The sequence below is a fragment of the Lupinus angustifolius genome, chromosome LG07, assembly GCF_001865875.1.
Source record: "Lupinus angustifolius cultivar Tanjil chromosome LG07, LupAngTanjil_v1.0, whole genome shotgun sequence".
In the NCBI taxonomy this organism is placed as follows: Eukaryota; Viridiplantae; Streptophyta; class Magnoliopsida; order Fabales; family Fabaceae; genus Lupinus; species Lupinus angustifolius.
The window spans coordinates 2,367,938-2,388,540 of NC_032015.1; the positions used below are offsets into that span (position 1 = coordinate 2,367,938).

At 33.6% G+C, this 20,603-nt stretch overlaps 3 protein-coding genes across 4 annotated transcripts; 1 reads left to right on the plus strand and 2 right to left on the minus strand.

Moving 5' to 3' along the window:
* LOC109351705 (arogenate dehydratase/prephenate dehydratase 6, chloroplastic-like) lies at positions 111–1,743 on the minus strand. The gene has a single exon (XM_019593269.1). The coding sequence runs from the start codon at positions 1,554–1,556 to the stop codon at positions 282–284; it is 1,275 nt and encodes a 424-aa protein (XP_019448814.1). The 5' UTR covers positions 1,557–1,743; the 3' UTR covers positions 111–281.
* LOC109351703 (nucleobase-ascorbate transporter 12) lies at positions 3,536–10,706 on the minus strand. Of its 2 annotated transcripts, none has more exons than XM_019593267.1 (10): positions 9,967–10,706; positions 9,763–9,860; positions 9,491–9,661; positions 9,173–9,273; positions 8,056–8,191; positions 7,857–7,907; positions 7,447–7,734; positions 6,360–6,594; positions 4,582–4,868; positions 3,536–4,046 (listed from the first exon to the last, which is right to left on the minus strand). In XM_019593267.1, exons 1-10 carry the CDS (start codon positions 10,397–10,399, stop codon positions 3,957–3,959), a joined length of 1,890 nt encoding a protein of 629 aa, XP_019448812.1. In that variant the 5' UTR covers positions 10,400–10,706; the 3' UTR covers positions 3,536–3,956. The 2 variants fall into 2 exon arrangements, with proteins under 2 accessions (XP_019448812.1, XP_019448810.1); XM_019593265.1 differs by having other exon boundaries at positions 3,536–4,030; positions 9,967–10,702.
* On the plus strand, positions 14,538–16,868 carry LOC109351707 (probable ribosome biogenesis protein RLP24). Its single transcript, XM_019593272.1, has 5 exons — positions 14,538–14,648; positions 15,004–15,112; positions 16,086–16,199; positions 16,298–16,434; positions 16,532–16,868. The coding sequence occupies exons 2-5, from the start codon at positions 15,032–15,034 to the stop codon at positions 16,698–16,700; spliced, it is 501 nt and encodes a 166-aa protein (XP_019448817.1). The 5' UTR covers positions 14,538–14,648; positions 15,004–15,031; the 3' UTR covers positions 16,701–16,868.

Consider the following 20,603-nt stretch of genomic DNA (forward strand, 5'->3'; position numbering starts at 1 on the left):
ATATACAATGTGTGTAACCAGAATATCATATCTTGTTTAGGTACAGGATGAAGATTGTAAGGTGTGCAATTATAAAACACACTTTTACCTTACATTCCTGCACTCTTAAATAACCCAACAACCCCATTCACCCATAACTAACTACTTTTTCCTCCTCTTATAATAGGATTGATTTCTTCAAAGTAACAAACCAGAAGAGAAAATAAAATATATACAAACTGTAACAACGTGTTTTGTTATTCACAAATTTGAGAATGAGGTGAGATTTAATAAATAAATAACTAATCTCCCCCGCGACAAGAAGAGGGGTTCCAAGGTGTCATATCCATAGGGTAACTCCCCAACACTCGCAAGAAAGACGTGAATTCTTGAACCTCTGCAAGTGCATTCTGTGCCTTAACTTGAGCCATAGAAGCCTCAAAATCAACATAAAACATGTACTCAAAGTGCTTCGCAGTACCTTCACTCTCATCATCTACCACCCTAATCGGACGGTTACGATGAGGCCTTGACTCAATCTTAGTCAAACTGATATTCCTAAACGCAAACGCAGAGAGAACTTTAAACAGCACTGAAGTTCCCTTATCGTGTGCGAAAACGATGCTAGTTTTGAATGGTCGATCCGTTCGAGGAATAACGGGTTCTCTGGCCAGCATTACGAACCGTGTCACGTTATTCGGATCATCTTGAATTCCGTCTGCCAGAATTTGTAAACCGTAGAGTTCCGCGGCACGTGCGCTAGCGATCGCAGCCGTGTCTCGGAGGTTGTTCGTGGCGACAAACTCAGCGGCTCCGGCGGTGTCATCGACGGCTTCGCGAGCAACGTTGAGACCTAGTTTGGTTAAGGTGTGTTCACATTGTGCTAGAGCTTGAGGATGTGAGATCACGCGCGTCAAGTACTCTTTTCGAACATCGGGGAGTGCGAGGAGACAGTGGTGGACAGGGAGCTGGACCTCACCAACGATGTGGAGGCGGTGGCGGAGGAGGAGATCATAGTTGCGGTGGATCGATCCGCCGAGGGAATTCTCCACCGGTAGAACCGCACGATCGGCGATCCATAGCTCCACCGCTTGGAACGCCACCTCGAACTGGTCACACGGAATAACCTGACTATCCGGATACGCTTTCCCGGCGGCGGCTTCGGAGTAAGCACCAGGGACTCCCTGGTACGCCACCCGCAACTGCGAGCCGTGTATCGGCGCCGGAGACAAATCAGAGATGGTTAGAGGCTTAGGCTGAATCTGTTTTTTGCTTTCAATTGGAACCAGATTGAGATTGGATACAGCAGAAGTGTGGCCGTTGACGGCGGCGACATGATCAGCACCGCCGTTGCTATTTTCATTGACGACATGAGAATCCTTCAGCGAATCAACTTTACTGGTTAAGATAGCACAATCGCTCTGCCAATCGCTTCGGGCAGATCCGAATCCATAAACAGATTCAAACCCGTGACCGCATTTGATGGAAATTCGGGTCGCCCCGACCCGACAAAAAGAAGGGCGCGAGTGATTGAAAAAATTGAGAACATTGGAATAGGGGTGAGAAAGAGTATGCATATTGTAGAGAGTTAAAAGGAATTAAGAAGAAGAAAGAAAGGTGAAGTGAATTAGGAATTAGGGTAGAAACTAGAAAGCTTGGTGTTCTCTTAGAAGAAGGGAAACTCAAGCTGAGGAAGGAAAGGGAAGGGGAAAGGGGTTTAAATATGAGTTGGGTAAGCAAGTGGCATAAGAGAAAAGTGCGATTGAAAGTGATAAGGGGATGATGGTGTGTGCGCCAAGCTGGTTCGGTTAATGTCACCATCACACCTACCCCCTTTGTGTTCTCTTATTATTACACACACATTTATTTATATTATATTTTTGGAGACTCCCCATTCAAGTTTTTTTAAATCCAACTTCACAATAAAAAACCTTTTTTGAAACATATAAAATTTTTATGACCAAATTAAAATTAGAAAATAACTTCAAAGATAAGTTTTTTTTATATATGTTTAGACCAAGTGTGTGATTTTTTAGACTAGTTTATTTGAAAACATAAATATCTAAATAATGAGTTCTCTATTTTTATCTCTACTAATAAAGTACTATATGATCACAGTGGAAAGAGAATGCTATTGTTGCCAGAGAATATAAGATGGTTAATATACATGTTAAGATCTTAAGCTAAATGTGTTTTTTCTCTATAATGTGAAACCAGGATAAACATAATAGGATTTAGCAATATCATATTGTTTTAGAGCTGTGACTAAGAGTGAACATAAATCAGATTTTCTATTTGAGGCTTATAACCTGTCATATAACAGGTTTGGTATGACTTTTTTGTAAATACTTCAGATTTAGTTTTTAAAAAAAACCTATTTAACTTAATAGACTGTGCTCAAGTTTATTTAAAATGCATATTAATTCTAATAGACAAGTTTATTTAATTATATAATAATATTTATATTACACTATTATAATATAACTAATATTATTATGTACACAATTTTAATATAAAAATCTATAAAAAATATATAATTTAATTGATAGGATTAGATGAACTTAATTAAAAGTAAATTTATTAGTTTAATTAAATACATATATGTTTACTTATTTCAAGGCTTTATGATATAAAAGATTTTTAAATAGACAGTTAAGATAGACTTTTAAATATATTAAGCCTAGGCTTTCAAGTTTTTTTATACAAACCAGAGACTAAGTCTCTTATATACTATATATGTTCAGTCTATGTAGCAGAAAGTTTAGCTTGACTAGTTTCTATCCTTAGCTTTGAGCATCTTGCAACCCAGCAACTTGTTGTTTCAAACGGTATGTAAGTCCTTACATTATACTGTTATGTTCAGTGACATAGCAGCCGCAGCTTACCATATTATTTTATTTTTGTTCACGTGACTATGTAATATTTTAGGAAATGGTACTATCTATGGAGGAAGTTTATCAATCATCGGCTCAGGTTGGATTGGTTATTTTCCAGAACAAGAACCCTGGTAACACTTAGAATTAGATCAATCAACCACGTCAAACCAAACCAATTCAATAGTAGATTCAAAGAGATTCGGACTTTCATGAGTTCAATCACAAAAACATCTACGTAGGAAGTTGATCAAGTCTCAAATTGAGTCAGTAGATCACAAGTTGATTAACCATGCCAAACCTAAACAATTTACACCCTTACATGATGTCTAAGCATGCTACATATCACACTGGACTTTATTATTCCATATAAGCAGAACAACCTGCAATCCTTAGAGGGCCAGGGATTAATTGAGATTGTGGCTATCCACAAATTGATGTAGAAGCTGATTCCTATGATCTCTATTGATGGTTGAGAAGGAATGGTAACCCTACCACCAATGCTGTTTAAGCATTCTAAAGAATTAAATTGAGTACAAACACAAGGGAATAAAACATCTATGATGCTAAGATTTCCCACACAATAAAACATCTAAGATGCTAGCTACATTTAGAGAAGATGCATTCTATGTTTCATAAATGCAGAGTAGATATACCAGATTTTACCACAGACAACGGACAAGTGACAATAAAATAGCTTGCTGCCTCTTTTACAATGAAAATGGATAAAACTTCAAATTTAAAAAAATGTATATATATACACATCCAAAATGATTTGTGAAATCTCACCTTAAATAAAGCAAGAAAAAAGTTGGAGATGATGAATGACTCAACTAGATACATGGTTAATCTATAATAAATTAGATCACAAATAGACCCCTCCAATTTGCCAATGTACACGAAATAACTGACATTACCTATTACTATCCACCACTGAGCCCAACAAGAGGTGTCTTTTACAGGCCAACCCACTTCACCCATCTGAATATCTTACCAATTCTCAAGGGCAACCCATAGTCATTAGCAACAGCAGGTTCCCTTCTAGCAACCTCAGGTTCGGTCCAAACATATACGCCACGTTCCTGCTTACTGCCAGGTACAGTATTATCCAGGATAACAGCAACAAGAAATGCTATCACCATGTGTAGTGAAAACAGTGTGTTCAAGACGTAGTTCAACTGCAAAAAGAACAGACTAGCAAGTGTTATTTTAGAAAAACCTGTCATATCAACTAATAGTAAAAAAGTTTCTCCAAACGAGTAGAGTAGTTTGTAACCAGCACTCAAGTGTTAGAGTAACAAAGGAATTACATAATTGAAACCAACCCCACAAGCATATTTATTAGCTAGTTCACTGCATCATGAAATTTTGTTTCAATTATACGCATCTTAACAAAATGATGATGTAACAGTTACTAGTTAGCAACAGTGAGGTAAGAACAGGCAGGATTCTGTCAAAAAATGAAGCTGCATATCCAAGAAAAATACTTCATCAACACCACGGAGTAGCAGCCAATTGACGTTAAAACATCTAAGCAACTATCTGTTCACTATTGGATATGAGGGTTGTTCAACTTCCATTCACTTTGATTTATGAAAGCAGGCTTTGGATTTCTTCTTACCTTTCTGAAAGTCTTACAGTAGCTAATAAATTTTGACCACAAAGTTTCACACCAACAGATTCAAGCAAAAAGTTCATAACAGTAAAAAGAAATGAGACACAGGCATACCCATCCATATTTGCTGTGGAAAGGCCCATGAGAAGCCACAATGTAGGGCTGCAAATAACTTGGCACAGACAAATTGGAGTTTGGAGAGATGCCATATTGCTGAAAGTAGGCTGGTATGGAAAAAGCGAAAAACAATGATAACCCAACTATGATGATATTGCGAGAGCTTCCAGCTTCACTATAGCGTAGATTTGACAAGCCCAATGCAGTTAACATTGCCCACATAAAGCAAAGGAGACCAGCAACCATGACATCAGGTATTGAAGCAATGAACCCTCCAACCTTACCTGTTGTATGGCATAAGCATAAATATAAATGGGTAAATTTGCATGAAAAGTTTTATTTAAATTTGAGGGCAAAAATATATTAAATGAACACAAGCGAAGCTGGCGGAAAAAAACTATCAATGAATTGCACACCATAATTGTCCTATGGCATATTCTATCCCCCAAAAAAATGGAAATACTCAGCACAATAAATCAACAACTTTTCTATAGTTTCTATGTCGGTTGATGATTGACTTGCTAATAAATAACTAATTGCATATACCAAACGGATTGCTAGGGAACTACAAAATTGGGGAAATATCTCTGAGAAGCTTTATACCAGCTTTAGCACATGCAACATGCCAGCTATTCTGTTTTGGGCAGCAAAACTCCAACAGAAAAATTGAAGGCAAGAAAGACTCAATGACTTGGAAGATAGATTTTGATACTGCCAGTTCTAAGGGGCTTACTAGCCGACAGTTATTTAAGTTTCCCACACAGATAGATAAAGGCAACAACAACATTTAGCAGCAAAGAGGTATGAAGCACAAACAACACAAAGCAGTTGTGGCTGTGATCACCATGTGTCAAACACAACACAATATGATTAAATATGCTTGACTATGTTAGTCTTTCCTGCATCAGCGCTCTTGACTACATGTCCCATGTTACTGTAGTGGTTATTTTTCATTGGTGCAGAAGCTAAAGATTGATGCCAATAACATACTAATGACTGCAATTCTAAAATACTGGCAATATTCAACTTAGGATGCATACATAGGTGTAAATGTGTGGGTTGAAATTCACTGAATATTAAAGGTAATATACTGTATTATGTGAACCACCTTAGTAAATTATCTAATAGCAAACATATTCATGTTCACAATTTTTTGGCACCATATACACAGAATTGAAGAATATGGTTTAATGAAGGGCTCGAAAAGTGGTCAGGCAACATAAAGTGAAAGATGTTTTTCTATGTGCATTAATTAACCAGCCACATTAAGGAGTTGGAAGAAGTGGAAAATATCTTCTGAGTATTTTAACTTGTAAGTAGTTCATGTTATCAACTTACAGGTCAGTGACCTTGTTCTTCTAATTTCAGCTATAAATTTTGTTTTGATAATATCATATATTTAACTACAAAATTGTCTAACTTCTTACTAATGTTTTTTGTACTTACAGTTTTTACTTAAGGACAAGCATCTCTTAGAGTGCATTGGGGAACATTTAAATACATTGAGAATTGCTAGGGCCTTAATCATACCCTAAATGGCATTATAAATGTACATTACAAAGCCATAAATATATTACCTTACAAGCCCACAATCAGCCTGTAAGGAAACCAGAGAAATTGCATGATAAATAATATAACAAACCGCATGAAATCCCAGTCAGAAATATCAACAATGCATAACCCAAATGGCTTTTAGTCCACAATAACTCATTACATATAAAAATATACTTTCCATAAAGGTTAGCTCCAAGAGCAGAAAGGTAATAGACACTTACCTATGAGAGACAACACTATCAGAAAGCATGCACCCAGTTGAACTGCCCTGCGGCTTCCCATTTTAGTCACAGCAATTGTGTGAACATTTTCAGTTAATGTTGTAGACCCAGTTCCAGTTCCCCAGAGACCAGCCAAGACACTAGAAAGACCTTCAACAGCAATTCCTCGACTAAGAACTCCAGGAGTTGGAGGTCTGGACGCTACCAATAATGAAGATGCATGGTATGAGCCAACCTACAAAGTTAAAAAAGCACATAAGTATCCTTATCCACAGCACGGTCCAGTGATGCAGAGGAAAATACAAGGGAAATATCATTTCAATTTTGAGATAGGATATTGTTAATCTGTAATAGATCAGTACATCCTATTCTATGGCAAATCACAATGGCTATTAGCAGCACTAAGATTAAAAAAATGTAATTATAAGATATGAGATAAAACCAAACCAATACTACATTAGTGTGCCTTATATGTGGTATCTACTTAAAGTGTGGGGCTATTGGCACTCCCAAATACTTATTCACACTCGTTATTGACCAGTCACAAATTTGTAAAATAAAAAACTAAATATGTGGTTGGTAAATGAAGAGTGTGAATAGGCAATTTAGAGTGCCAATAGCCCCACCCCGACTTAAAATGAACACGGAAGAAGAAAAAAGAACTTGATCATGTAAAAAACAACATGAAAAGATGACAACCATTGTTTTCAAGTTTGGATCTAATAAACAATATGAAAGCCTCCAGGCTCTTCATTCTCCAGTTTTCTCCATTCATGGAGAAAGCTTGCAGTTAAACTGAAGTGACAAATGATCTGTAAGTGAATACCATATGCAAGTTTGCTCAGCACCCAAATCATCATTTTTATGAAATATATATCAATTCAGTAGGTCAAAATCATAATTTCCCATCAAGGCATGTATCATATGTAATAAATGAACAGCCATAGACAAACAAGATTGCTAGTACATTATAAAGATGGTAATAGGGGCCAATAGATGGATAAAACAAGTTAATAATCAACATATTTTGAGTCAAGATAAGTAAACACAGTCCAGGAATCAAAACAGGAAAAGAAAAGAAACTAACCGAATCCACAGATGAGATTAAGGAAACCACACACATTACAAGAGCCATTTTCCAGTGGAAGATAGGAGTACCCCATTGGAGCAGATAAGGAAATCTGAACCATGGGGAGGATTTCAATGCTTGAGAAGTATCAACCCGACAATGCTTCATCCTTGAATAATGTTTTCTGCAGTGTTCTGAAACCATATTTGAGGCAGGTGTATTTATATCACATCCTTTGTAGCTGTAGACTCCTGCTTCAGTCAGCATGAAAGCAAACGCCCACGTAATTGCCAGACCCAAAGGAACCTGGCAGTTAGGTGAAGAAGGCACCATCTTAAACACTATCCAGAAATCATTTGCAACGCCACAAAATTTTATTTCAACTACTGAAAAAGTTACTTAGAAAGACACTGTAACATTAAACTTACCGCATATATAAGAAATATACGATGTCCAAGAACAGATATCTTACGAAAATACTGCAGACAACAAGAAATAATAGATTAGATATTTTAGAACAGTGCAACAAGTAATACAGTATACACACCAAGACTACTATATTGATAAAGAAAATAAATTAAATTATAAAATCAAAATAAAAACTCAAGGTCAATTCAACAATCTTACGAGAGAACAAACAATAACCACTAATATCTGTATTGCACCAATCTCAAGACATGTGCCGACTATTGGAAAACCATAGCTGTAAAATGAAAGTCCAACCGCAGCAATAGTTGGGGATATAACTACGGGATTGATCAACCTGAAATACAACCATACAATGAGGATCATTATCAGTTACACTGAACAGAAAAGTAAGATGCAAAACATGATGATTTTATTCCACTGATTTAAGCTGTGGGGAAAGGCAAAGGAAGTAGTTCCATATTGCTAAACCCAAAAAAGTGAGGAGTGATGCATGTAGGCAGGAACAAACCCTATTGAAAAAATATTCAAATAGGCAATATTAACCCTTCCAAACAAGACACTTTTGTATGGAAGAATACTTGCAGCTTCTTAATTATGAGAAGTGAATGTCATCAATACTATAAACCAACCAATTACCAGAATTAGATATCAACCTCAATTAGTGATAAAGACAAGTATATCATTTCCTTTTAAAAGTACCAATAAATTACTCTAGAAATACAGTTTTAACCAGCCAATCTTGATTAATTCATTTAAAGCAACCTGTCCAGCACTAAGTGGGGAGGATAAAATTTTCAGGTCTACCACATGAATCCCCTTTCGAAAATCGTCGACAAGAAATCGATCCAGTCACAAAAACCACCACACGGCCACATGCTAAGCTAAGCACTATGCAATTTTGTTTTCCTTTTTCTTTATTTTTTATTACATTTACATGCTTTTATTTACATAGAGGTTGAGCCTCGTTGCAACGTTAAGGTTGTTGCCTTGTGGCTTGGAGGTCACGGTTTCAAATCTTGGAAACATTTTCTTCACTTGCGAGGGTAAGTATGCATATATCTACCCTCCCTAGATCCCACTAGATGGGAGTCTCGTGCATTGGGCCACCTTTTTTTACATGTTTTTATTTACATCATTCTTCTTCCTAGCATTATCCTGTATGATTCTTCCACTGAAATTTCTCTATCTTTAGGCATTAGCCATTAGAACTACCTAACACATTGCCTCGGTCAACAACAATACTTTTTCGTGAAACAATGAAGCATGTACCACAAAAGAGACAAATAAACAAGCAGAGAAAATCCCAAAGTTATACCTTACGAACAGCGACATGAGACCACTATATCCAAGTAAAGCTTGAAAAGATGAACCAATAATTATAGCCCCCTGCAGCTCCCTCATTATATGCTTGAATTTCTGAAAATTGAGATAGAAATTTTATCAGCTGTCTTTGCTTCAATTATTCCATACAAAAATTTATAATACACGCAAATTCCACTGGACCTTATGAATAACTAAACAGAAACAGTTGCAAGCAAGACCAAACAATTCGTCTAGATGGAACCACGAATCATGATACAAACAATAATAACTAACTCTATCTAAAAGATAAAAAATGGGAAGAAATACATACATTTTCATTTAATCCTCGAAACTCCGGGGAGTTGATTATCGCCAAAGCAGGAGCCAGGTAAACAAAAGAAGGGCCTTGTATCAAGGGCAACCTGGACCCGAAAGTAATATGCAAGAGAGTAGTTACCCCGGACACAAAGAGCACGGTCGATACCACCTTAGAGGTTTCCTCCTATACCAACTAACAAGTCTCAGATAACATAACAGTTGTATTACCTACATAACAACTCTGCTACAAAATAAAACTTAACATTAATTAAAAAAATCACTCACATGAGTGCCTCCCATGGCAGGAACTATGACAAGCGGAATGAGAATCAACGAACCTAATATCGAAACATAATGCTGGATACCGTATACACCAATTGGAACTACAACAATCCACATGAAAACCACGATCATTAACCAACATATCAAATTTTGAGCCATAACGAGAAAATCAACAACATAAAATTTCACACTAGTTTTTGAAATTACCAAGACCAGGTGAATCTCTGAGCTCATACTTCATATGCGACTGCCTATGCACAAACTCATCATCATCCACCACTTCCTCGTGCCTCACCGCTCTCCGCATCGGCTGGTCCACCGGAGGAGGAGCATTGGCCTGGCCATTAGTACTCGGAACAGAATTCTTCGGCGCGCCATCGGAATCCCTACGCTTCTTCACCGGAACCTTCTCGCCTTGAGCAGCTCCGACACCATTACCGTTACCGTTTGCATTATGCACTGCCTGATTCCGAACCCGACCCGATTCGAGGTCAAGGTTAGTGTCAGGTTGAGTAGCGTTGGTTGGAAGCGTTATCTGACCGGAATCGGAGGCATTGGTCTCACCGGAGAATTTGGGCTTGAAACCGGTCTTCTTGGCCCATGAAGAAGGATTCATTGGCTTGGGATCGGAATTGGACATGGTTGAGAAGAAGCTAGTGATGCATAGGTTTGAGTTGTTGGTTAACGGTTACAGATCTGGTGCAATGCAATGAAGAAGATGAACTTTAGAAGATGAGGGTGTAGGTAGGGTTTAGTTTTCAAAACCAAAACCACAAGCTCAAGAGGGATAGAAGAGAGAGTGAGAAGTGAAATTGAAATGGCGAAGAAAAATGAGAACAAATTGTGAATTTCAACTCAGAGAGTGCTTGTGAGAGTGAAACTAACACTCTTCGTCATTATTATTATTATTACAACTCCGCTGAAATGATCGGTGGAGCAATGAGCATAATAAGTAGTTTATTTATCTACTTGCAGATGCAGCTTGGTTCAAGGTATTAGGTACTAAATATGCCTTTTTTAGAATGGTGTAATGATAAAAGATAAAAACTAGAACATGGTTTTAATTATTTGGAGAGTATTTACAGAAATTTAGTGGTTCATATTCAACTTAATATTTGTACCCAAAAAAAACTTAATATAAAAAATCCTAAAAAATATTAATTAATTAATGTAATATTTATGTATTGGCAATATAAAAATTTATACACAATTGCTAAATTATTTATCATTCATTTATATATTTTATTTTTGATAAATTATTAATTAAATGATAGGAAAGTTTTATCTTCTTATACCTTGGTTTTTTTTCTTCGTCCTCTTAGCTAACATAAGCTAATATTCTCATATAAATGTGGGTTTTAAGAAGAAAAATATATAATGTAAGAGTTTTATACACTAGTAGTTTATTATTTATCATTTATTTTTAATTATTATTAACCTTTTAAAATATACAAATAAATGATAGGTAATGTACTATTTGTGTATAAATTTTTATACTGATGTACTCTCTTAAAATAGGAATACCCCTAGCTTTGATTTCCTACAAAAGAAACTATAATTAAATTTAAGAAAAAAATATATGTAAAAAATTTATATTTAATTTATCATCCATTATTTATTTATAATAATCATTAACTCATCAAACAATAATACGAATAAATGATATATAATATATGAATATGTATAAACATTTATAATGATAGTGCATATAAATTAAATAGTAAATTATACTGACACTCTCTGAGTTTTAGTGAAATTACACAAACCACCCATCACTTTTCTACACCTACACAAACCTCCCATAGTTTTTATACTTTCATTACACTGACCACCCCTACATAAGAAATACGTGTAATCTTTTAAACAAAAAAATGTAATAAATGCAATTAACTTAAACAAAATATGATATATTATGTAGACAATTCCAAATAATATACAAATCAATGTATCTTTATTATTTTTTATTACAAAATGCATCAACAATTCTAAAGAAATATTGTTTAAATCGTTCTTATATAATATAATGTAAATGAACCAAAAATAATAAAAAGATATTGACTCGTATATTATTTGGATTTGTCTCCACAATATATCACGTTTTGTTTAACTTAATTGCATTTATCACATTTTTTGTTTAAAATATTACACTTATTTCATATACAGAGGTCATTAGTGTAATGAAATATAAAAATTATGGGAGATTTGTATATGTATAAAAAAGTGATGGGTAATTTGTATAATTTTACTAAAACTCAGGGGTGTCAATATAATTTACTCTATATTAAACTTTAAATTTAAACAAAGTTATCTTAATTTTACGTTAAGATATAAATATTAATGTGATAGAATATTAATTTATTATAAATATGCATTTATTGCACTATCGGATCATGTAGTAATGGTTAAGTGCATGAAAGTGGGTGCAATTTTATTTCTTCATATTACAATTTAAACAATTTTATATTGTGTCTACTTCATTCTTTATTTTTTGTACTATCAATTATATTTTTTATCTTATAAATAATATATTAATCTTTTTAGGTATGTATGACTATTTGTTTCAATAAGTATCTTTCATATGAACTAAATCATTAACATTTTGGTCGTAAAGTCTTTTTGAATCATTTAATATTGTATGCACAATATTTATAATTATTAAGTGAAAGTTAAAATCCTAAATGTTAGGAATTATGATCGAATATTAAGAAAAAAGACACATTAATTAAATACTGTCACATTTGAGATGAGGTTAATTGTTCTTTGTGGAAAACTATGCAAATGAAAAAGTGCACTAATTATTATTGATTTGATATATATGATTATAGAATTGTAAATTGTGCAATATTTATATTTTTTGAAAAAAATAATTTTCTCAATTTTTGAAGAATTATATGATGCATTTTAGAGGATAAGTTGACAAGTTTATTCAGATAGGCTGATACTATGACTAAGAAATGATGATCAACTTTTTGGAGAAAAAGATATAAAAATAACATTTAAGATTTATTATTCTTATCCACCATTTATATTTAATTATGATTTACTTTTTAAAAAAGTAATTCAAATAAATAATGAATAAATCTTTATACTAATATTATATGTATATTAATTAGATTTTTTCTTTATAATATAATTTTTATGTATACAATCTAATTATTATCGAAGTCGGGTTTTTTGGAAGACCGTGCCATTTATTCTCTAGTGCCTCTCAAATCTCAAGAGTTTGGATCCTCTTATGTAATGGAGAGGCGAGTATCAATATAGGATTGTGACACGTGGCAATATTATAATTAAGGGTCAAATTTTAAAATGATTTTTTAATTTTTAAATTAAAATATTATGGAAAATGTTTCTAACCATTCTCTTTTTCTCTATAATCACCTACCACAACAAAACTTTGAAGTTCTCTCTTCTCCATTAATCCCCTTGACGCCTTCAGAGACCAAGTCTTCTCAATGTAAAACCATGTGAAATCATCACGTGTGTGGTGAGATTATATAACACTGATGAGATTATCAAGTTCTCTCTTCTTCTATTAACCTCCTCCATTAATGTGGTCAGATATGGCTTCCGTTAAAATTTGGGGAATAGAAAGAGAGAGTAAAGTTTTTATCTTTTCAAAGGCTTGGTTTTGTGCCAGGTATAGATAACTTTTAAGATTTTGTGATAGTAGGATGATTTTAGGGAAGAAGAAGAGTAGGGTTAAAAACATTTTTCATAACTCACTTTAATTTAAAATTAAATAAATTCATTTTAAAATCTTAATCATTGATTATAAGATTGTCACATGTCACAATCCCACATTGGTACTGGCTTCTCCGTTACAGGAAAAATATAGACTCAAATCTTATGAGTTTCTCCCTCCAACATGAGAGAATCCCTACTCATTCCTTAATAGGAAGAAATCCTGGTGTGGGGGCCCATGATACAGGCACTAAATGGATATATTTGTAATTTTAATTTTGTCCCCCCATTTTTTTGAAAATGCCATAATATTGTTATATTCCCTTTTTCCCAGAGCCATTCAAACTCCATAACCCTTTTGGGATATACCCATGTTTAAATAAAAAAATTACATTCTGACATATACCTATCTAAATGTAAAAAGCATTTCAGCAGAACATGTATTTGTCAAAATATAAAAAGTACATTATGATATAAAAAGCATCCCTAGTTTGAAATACTTCCGTAGAATGATAAAGAATGCAATTGGGTTTCAACTTTAGGTACAAACATTGGCTAAAGCGCAATTGCACTTAAAGCATGATCGACACTTTCTTTTTCATCTGACCTTTTCAATTTAGTTTAAATAGTAGGTGCATGGCTATTGTCTACCTTGATGCATGATTTCTCATTTCCTTGCAGAACATATGTAAAGGAAACTATTTTTGTCCTATTACAAATCAGCTTCTCAAGGAAGAAATAAAATATCAAAATATGTGTTCCAACATTTATTCTTATAAGTATATTTTTTAGAAAATTATACCATGTATAATCATTTTAAAAAAAATTATACATATGGACAATAATATGTTAAAATGCATAATTTTAGTTGTTAGAAATATAAGAATGAGAGCATATATTAATATAGACAAAGGAAAATAGAGACCAACGAGCGTTGGTTCAAATGGTACATGCTTGATTCCCCTTAAGCAAGAACCCGAGTTCGAGTGAGATACCTGTGGGAAATAAAAAAAAAGGGCAAAGCCCAATTATGGTTGTTTGAGCCTGGAAGCCCATAACTGGAAATAAGGCCAGGCCCACTAGTTTCTTCAGTTTTGCGTCAACAACCCTAACCAAATAGACGTTGAATACTCATGTTACCTTCTTTTAATCCCACACCAAAAAACACATCAACCCCTTCAACGAGCAGCCTCACGAAGCTTCAGGTTCTCTCTCTAACCTTCGAATAGAACTTTAATTTCATTCATAGGTTTCTTTTGAAAATTGTTGCTACAGTTTTTCTCTCTCACTTTATTCATTAGTTAGTTATCGAGTGAAAGAACTAGCCAACTAGGATCTGATTTATGATACTTGATTTTTTGTTCCTACTGATTTCCATTGTATATGGTGTACAAATACTATGCTTGATATATAATCATGTCTTTGATATTTAATTGATAAGCTTTCAGATTGAATTTGTTATCGGTTTCAGAATTATTTTAAAATTTAATATGTTTTCCTTCACGTGTGTTGTTGGAGGGACTAGGGCAATAATATTGAATAGTTTGTCATTTTTTGTAGTGAAGTGTTGCTTTAGTCTGGAGGCACAATGAGATTGGAGAAATGCTGGTTCTGTTCCTCAACTGTATACCCTGGACATGGAATTCAGTTTGTTCGTAATGATGCTAAGGTAAAATAAATTACTACTGCATTATATTCTCTGTAAAATTTCTCTCTTATCTATGTTTTAGTCGAGGATTATCAGCTCAAATCCTGGAAACAACCTCCTCACTTGCGATGGTAAGCCTGCATACATCTTTTGCAAGACTCATGCATTGGGCCACCCTCTATCCACGTGCTAGTTCCGCAGTTCATTAGTTATGTTTATAAAAATATTATTAATAGGAATTAATTGATTTTCCACTTGTGTATTTATGTTGTAGTATTCTAGATATATTGAGGTAGCTAGAGCTGAAGTTAGGTTGAGTTGTCTATAGATGTGTAAGAGATTTTTGTATAGACTAGTTTTTACTAATACATATTGTATAACATCTAACCTGTTATGCAGGATTTGAAGTGAAATTAGTACCATTTGAGGTTATTTGTATTGTCACCATAATATATTAATGCAATTTCTTATGTATGTAAGCCAAATTAATTTAGGCGACTCAATTAGTGAAATGGAAACTAACCTGAACCAACTGAATTAGAAAGGGATCCATGAAGTTTCAAGTTACAGTGTAAAAGGGGTCACCATTGTGATGTTGTTCTATATGAAAGTCAGGGCCTTAGTTGCAAGCTACTGGCTGAAGCTGTAGCGCAGACTAAAACTGACAACCTAACCTTATTCGAAAAGTACAAGTCATTTGCACTGTAGTTTGAGATTTTAGTGTTCTTGCTTATTCTCTCATGGTGTATAGACTAGTTCAGTAGTTTTGTGTCTTGTGCTTGATTTGATTGCATAGTATATTGAGTTCACTGATTATTGTTATCTTATTTTCATAACTGACAGTCAGGCCAAACAGCAGTTTTATTTATTTATTCTTTTATTTTATTTTTTAAATTTTTTACCAAATGCTTTAGTGTAGTAACTGGCTATGTACAGTCAATAGCTTAGCTTTACATGGCATGTGTGTTTAGATTTCTGACAACTGTTCTTGCAGATTTTTCGATTCTGTAGATCTAAATGCCACAAGAACTTTAAAATGAAGAGAAATCCTCGTAAAGTAAAATGGACCAAGGCATATAGGCGGGTGCACGGAAAGGATATGACACAGGTAACTGAATTTCTCTTTCCCCTTAGTCTTTGTTTTATATGTCTGTTGTTCATTATCTTCGTTTGGAGAATCTTCAGCACAATTGTATGATTTTTTAGGATTCGACCTTTGAGTTTGAGAGAAAGCGAAACAGGCCAGAGAGATATGACAGGAATCTTACTGAGAATGTTCTCAAGGCCATTCCAAAGATTGATAAGATCAGAGTCAGCAGGGAGGAGCAGCACCATAAGAATAGGTAATTACTTGGTTCCACTTGTATTTATACCAGAAAACTGTACAAGGTGCTTTCTTTTTTCTCTCTGCTAACATTTTGTCAAACCCTCATTCTATAGGATGAAGGGCAAGAAGCAGAAGCTGCATAAGGAGGCGGCAAGGGAGTTGGAGCAGAGCATCAGTTTGGTCAAAGCTCCTTCTGTTTTTCAACAGGACCAGTCTCTCACTTTACCTAAGATCGTGGTCAGTGTTTCCCAACAACAATCAGAAAATCGCATGGAAGAGTGATGTTAATGCTACATACACTCTTTCTTTTTTGTTCACTTCGGTGTTGTGGCCGTCTTTGGTCAAATATAGTTTCTAAAGGCTTGTACTTTTTAAGTTAGTAATTTGTTTTTATTTATATTCTAATTCTCACATGGGTTTGTGGTTATATTTGATCAGTTTTATTGGCATTTATATTATAACTGATACCCAAAAATCAGTGGTTGAGATTTTAACCACAATTTATCATATTTCAAATTAAACAGAGGCTCTGTTTGTTAGTACTTTGGAGGGCAGTTTTTCCACTAACGGAGTGTCCAATATTGCCTGGGGTTGTGACACACGAGGGAAATTTTTTTTAATGGATATAATTGAAGTTTTTTTTAATAAATTTAAAAATGTTTTCCTTTTTCTCGTATTGCAATAATAGAGAGGAGCTTGACTGTAAAAGTTTCTGAATGTATAATGAGTCTTTTAACATTTTGGAAAGTTTAAAACCTAAAAGATACATTCATTAGCAAATTAGTTCCTTATAGATTTACTTAATGTAAATCATCCCTCAAGAGTTTAAAATTCCAATATTTTAGTCCATCCATGAAGCCTAATCTATACATTATGGGCATTACTCCAGTATCCATTTATAAAATTTTAAACTTATATAATGAAATTAAAACTTTAAATTTACGAATTATTGAAAGTTATTTTCACTTTCTAAATTCTACTTGAAGTAGCTTTCAAATGTTAGAAATTTCTTTTTTAAAAGCTACGAACTATTTTCAATTTTTGTATACCAAATACTTAGTAGCCTTTTGACTACAAACTAGATGAGAAACTACAAACTTACTTTGTTGAGTAGTGGCTAAATGTTTGATACCTCACCGTGTGTGCCACAACTACCAAGATACTATACCAACTTCCACAGTCCACACACCCTCGTTGTTTCGAACTCAAACTGATAGATCAAATTGATAAAATTGATATGCAATGGTCCAAATCGATAAGCTGTGTATCTTTTAGGTACTAGATTTTCATGAGGTATGTCTTGGAGTGACTGGTCTTGCTTATGGTTGTTTTATTTTCGGGTCAATTGAAGCATGTGGGACAAGAAAGATTTGGCTCTGCTTTTCGTCAATGCCTAAATGACACACACCCTATAAAACAAAGGAAATCTACTCAGGTTTAGAAGATAGATTTTTTGCTGATAATTTTTATTTTGTCATGTACTCAGGTTAAGAATCTTTTCTACTTTTATGCTGCCTGTGACTTTAGCAATAGACATCATGCACATATTGCGCAGATACTATAATTAGACAAGAAAATTCTTCATTTACATTGGATACCATTGTCTATTCAATTATACCTTTATAACTGCTATAGTTAGAAATTAGATTGTACTGGTTTGTTATATTGCCGACACTGTCAGATATGAAATATATAATTAGAAATTAGAATTTGAGGGAAGTAGGATAATTAATTGTCGTTTTCATCAATTATCAATTAAATTTAATAATGTAAGTTTCTCTTAACAAGAAAATGGCGTATTCACCAAACTTCCAAGAAGCAATACAAAATCTCATCAAAATCTTTTTGATGTTCCCTAATTCTCTTGGAAACAGATATTCATTAATAAATCATATACGTTAGCACATTGCACTTTTTTACTCCATTGACTTTGTCTATGATTGTTATGTAATCAATTTTCATTCTTATGTATGTGCATTGAATATTTCCACAAAAGAAAGGCAAGGGCCAAATATGAAGTCACTCATGAGTTGGTTGTAGGATAAAGCTTATAGCACAAGTGACTTAATTCACCTTAATCTCTTGTCTATGGCCCAAAAGAAACACTTTAAGCGCTTTTCACAATCACCAATTACAACATCATCTGCACAATTTTTACTACATAATTTCACATTAATTTTATGCATATTTAAACTTTGTTTTTGCCACATATTTGGATCTTTTGATATGGTAAGTTCACTATATGGTCATTAGATGAAAAATGGAGGTTCAAATTTTGATTATAGTAAAATCAAATCATAATCTACAAATAAAGCCATCATATCTTCATCCAGTGACATCAAAAGTTCGAAACATGAGTACTCTTATTCAAAAGAAAACTAATTGTTTTTGCTTACTTTTTTAGTTTACAGCCAACTGATACTCTTCCTTTGTCAGAAATCATGGTTAAGTACTCAAATCACATGTTAATATACTTCTGACAAAGCCTATAACTGAAGAAATGCTTAGTATGTTATTTATTACTGAAAGCAGAAAAGGTCCATTTCCTTCTGTTCTGCTCCAAACTTTTACTTTTGTACATATTTATTATAACATAGACATATATTTAAAATGAGAATAAAATATCTCATAGTATAAAGAAATAAGTTTTTTACTTTTGCCAGTGAAATCATGACATGTGTCCTATTTCATCATTTTTTATAAAAATATTTTTAAAACTAAACAAAATAGTACACATGTCATCCTTTTATTGATTGTAGGAGATAAGTTATCTCTTGATACGAGGAGATACATTATTCCCATTTAAAGTAGGTTTCTAAATTAAGATCCTGGTTGCTGAGCAGTTTGTTTGGTACCTGCAACTGAAACCCTCTTCCATAAAAGAATGTGGTCCTTACGCCTTAGCAGCAGTTGCTGCAGTTAAGCATACATCCACATAATGTTTTAGTTATGTTCATATTACATTATGAATTTGGTTTATATTAGATTTTGGACTTAGTTTTCTTCTAATTTTGGTTCAAAATCTTATAGTTTTGGGTGATCTTGTATTATTTATTCTTGTAGTCCTAATCATTCTTAATTGTATTTTTCTGTATTTGGGTTGGCACCCCTAGTTATTTTTTATTGAAACTTTTGCGTATTAAAAAAAGTGTTTTCCTCTAATGATTTATAATTAGGTTCTACATTTGGACAAAGAATAAAATAGTATATGCACTCACCATGTGTTTTTTATTGTATTAGTAGATTATTCATGTATTAATCTCTTAAATAAAATTAACATATCCCTGGAGGGCATGATAAAAAGTAGAGAAAGAAAAATGAAGCAATTTCAGGAGCTAGCTGGCTGGTTCAACTTGTTTATAAATTCCTAATAGTCCCGCTAATAGGTAACGCAGTTTCATCAACAAGTTAAGAAAAATCAAATGAAATTTGTTCAACTTTGTCAGTAAAAGATGCCCCATAGGCATTTTGGTTGGACAGAATTTCTTGGTTTTACATAATTAAGGCCAAGACATAAAGAATTTTCTTTTCAGTTGGGTTCCAATTCTGCATGCCCTTTTGAATTGTGACCCTCACGTTGCATTTAGTTATATATATATATATTATCCTTTTGGAATCTTAGTGTAACTAATGTTAAGCATCAAAAGAGAAAGAAAAAAACAAGGGATCCAACTGTTCTTCTAAGCAACTAGAACTGAATTCTATAGAACAAGGAGAGAAAAATAAAGCGAATCGTGTGACATACAAACTAATTAAAGTGATAGTTGGAACGGGTATAAGTTTGTGACACATCACACATGGATTATAATTAGTTAATGATTAACAGGTAGATTTGATTCATCAGTCCCTACAATGGATCTCTAGTCTATATCACTAGCAACCACCATGAAGTTTTCAAAAGTAGACCTCTAAGAAAAGGATTTTATATGTATAGGGAGCTACTCACGTGAGAACAATGTATTATTATGAGAAATGAGAACATTTAATATATACCATTAGATCTTGATTGAACAGTTAAGATTAAATTATACATGCACATGATTATTATATGACCAATAACTAACTTTTAATCCTAACTATTCATAATTGGTTGTAAGACCCAAATTTATTGTTCTCACAATTTTTATAGGAGAACTGCTATTACTTGAATAAATAAATAAATAAATAAATAAATATATGCAATTT

Bases quoted from the DNA above. Each gene is read 5' to 3' on its own strand.
- LOC109351707 (XM_019593272.1), top strand. From the start codon at position 15,032: ATGAGATTGGAGAAATGCTGGTTCTGTTCCTCAACTGTATACCCTGGA. The intron at 15,113-16,085 runs GTAAAATAAATT...CTGTTCTTGCAG, and splicing joins TTGTTCGTAATGATGCTAAG to ATTTTTCGATTCTGTAGATC. The intron at 16,435-16,531 runs GTAATTACTTGG...CTCATTCTATAG, and splicing joins GAGCAGCACCATAAGAATAG to GATGAAGGGCAAGAAGCAGA.
- LOC109351705 (XM_019593269.1), bottom strand. From the start codon at position 1,556: ATGCATACTCTTTCTCACCCCTATTCCAATGTTCTCAATTTTTTCAAT.
- LOC109351703 (XM_019593265.1), bottom strand. From the start codon at position 10,399: ATGTCCAATTCCGATCCCAAGCCAATGAATCCTTCTTCATGGGCCAAG. The intron at 9,274-9,490 runs GTATGTATTTCT...CTCAATTTTCAG, and splicing joins TTCGAGGATTAAATGAAAAT to AAATTCAAGCATATAATGAG. The intron at 7,908-8,055 runs GTAAGATTGTTG...TGTTGTCTGCAG, and splicing joins TGGTTATTGTTTGTTCTCTC to TATTTTCGTAAGATATCTGT.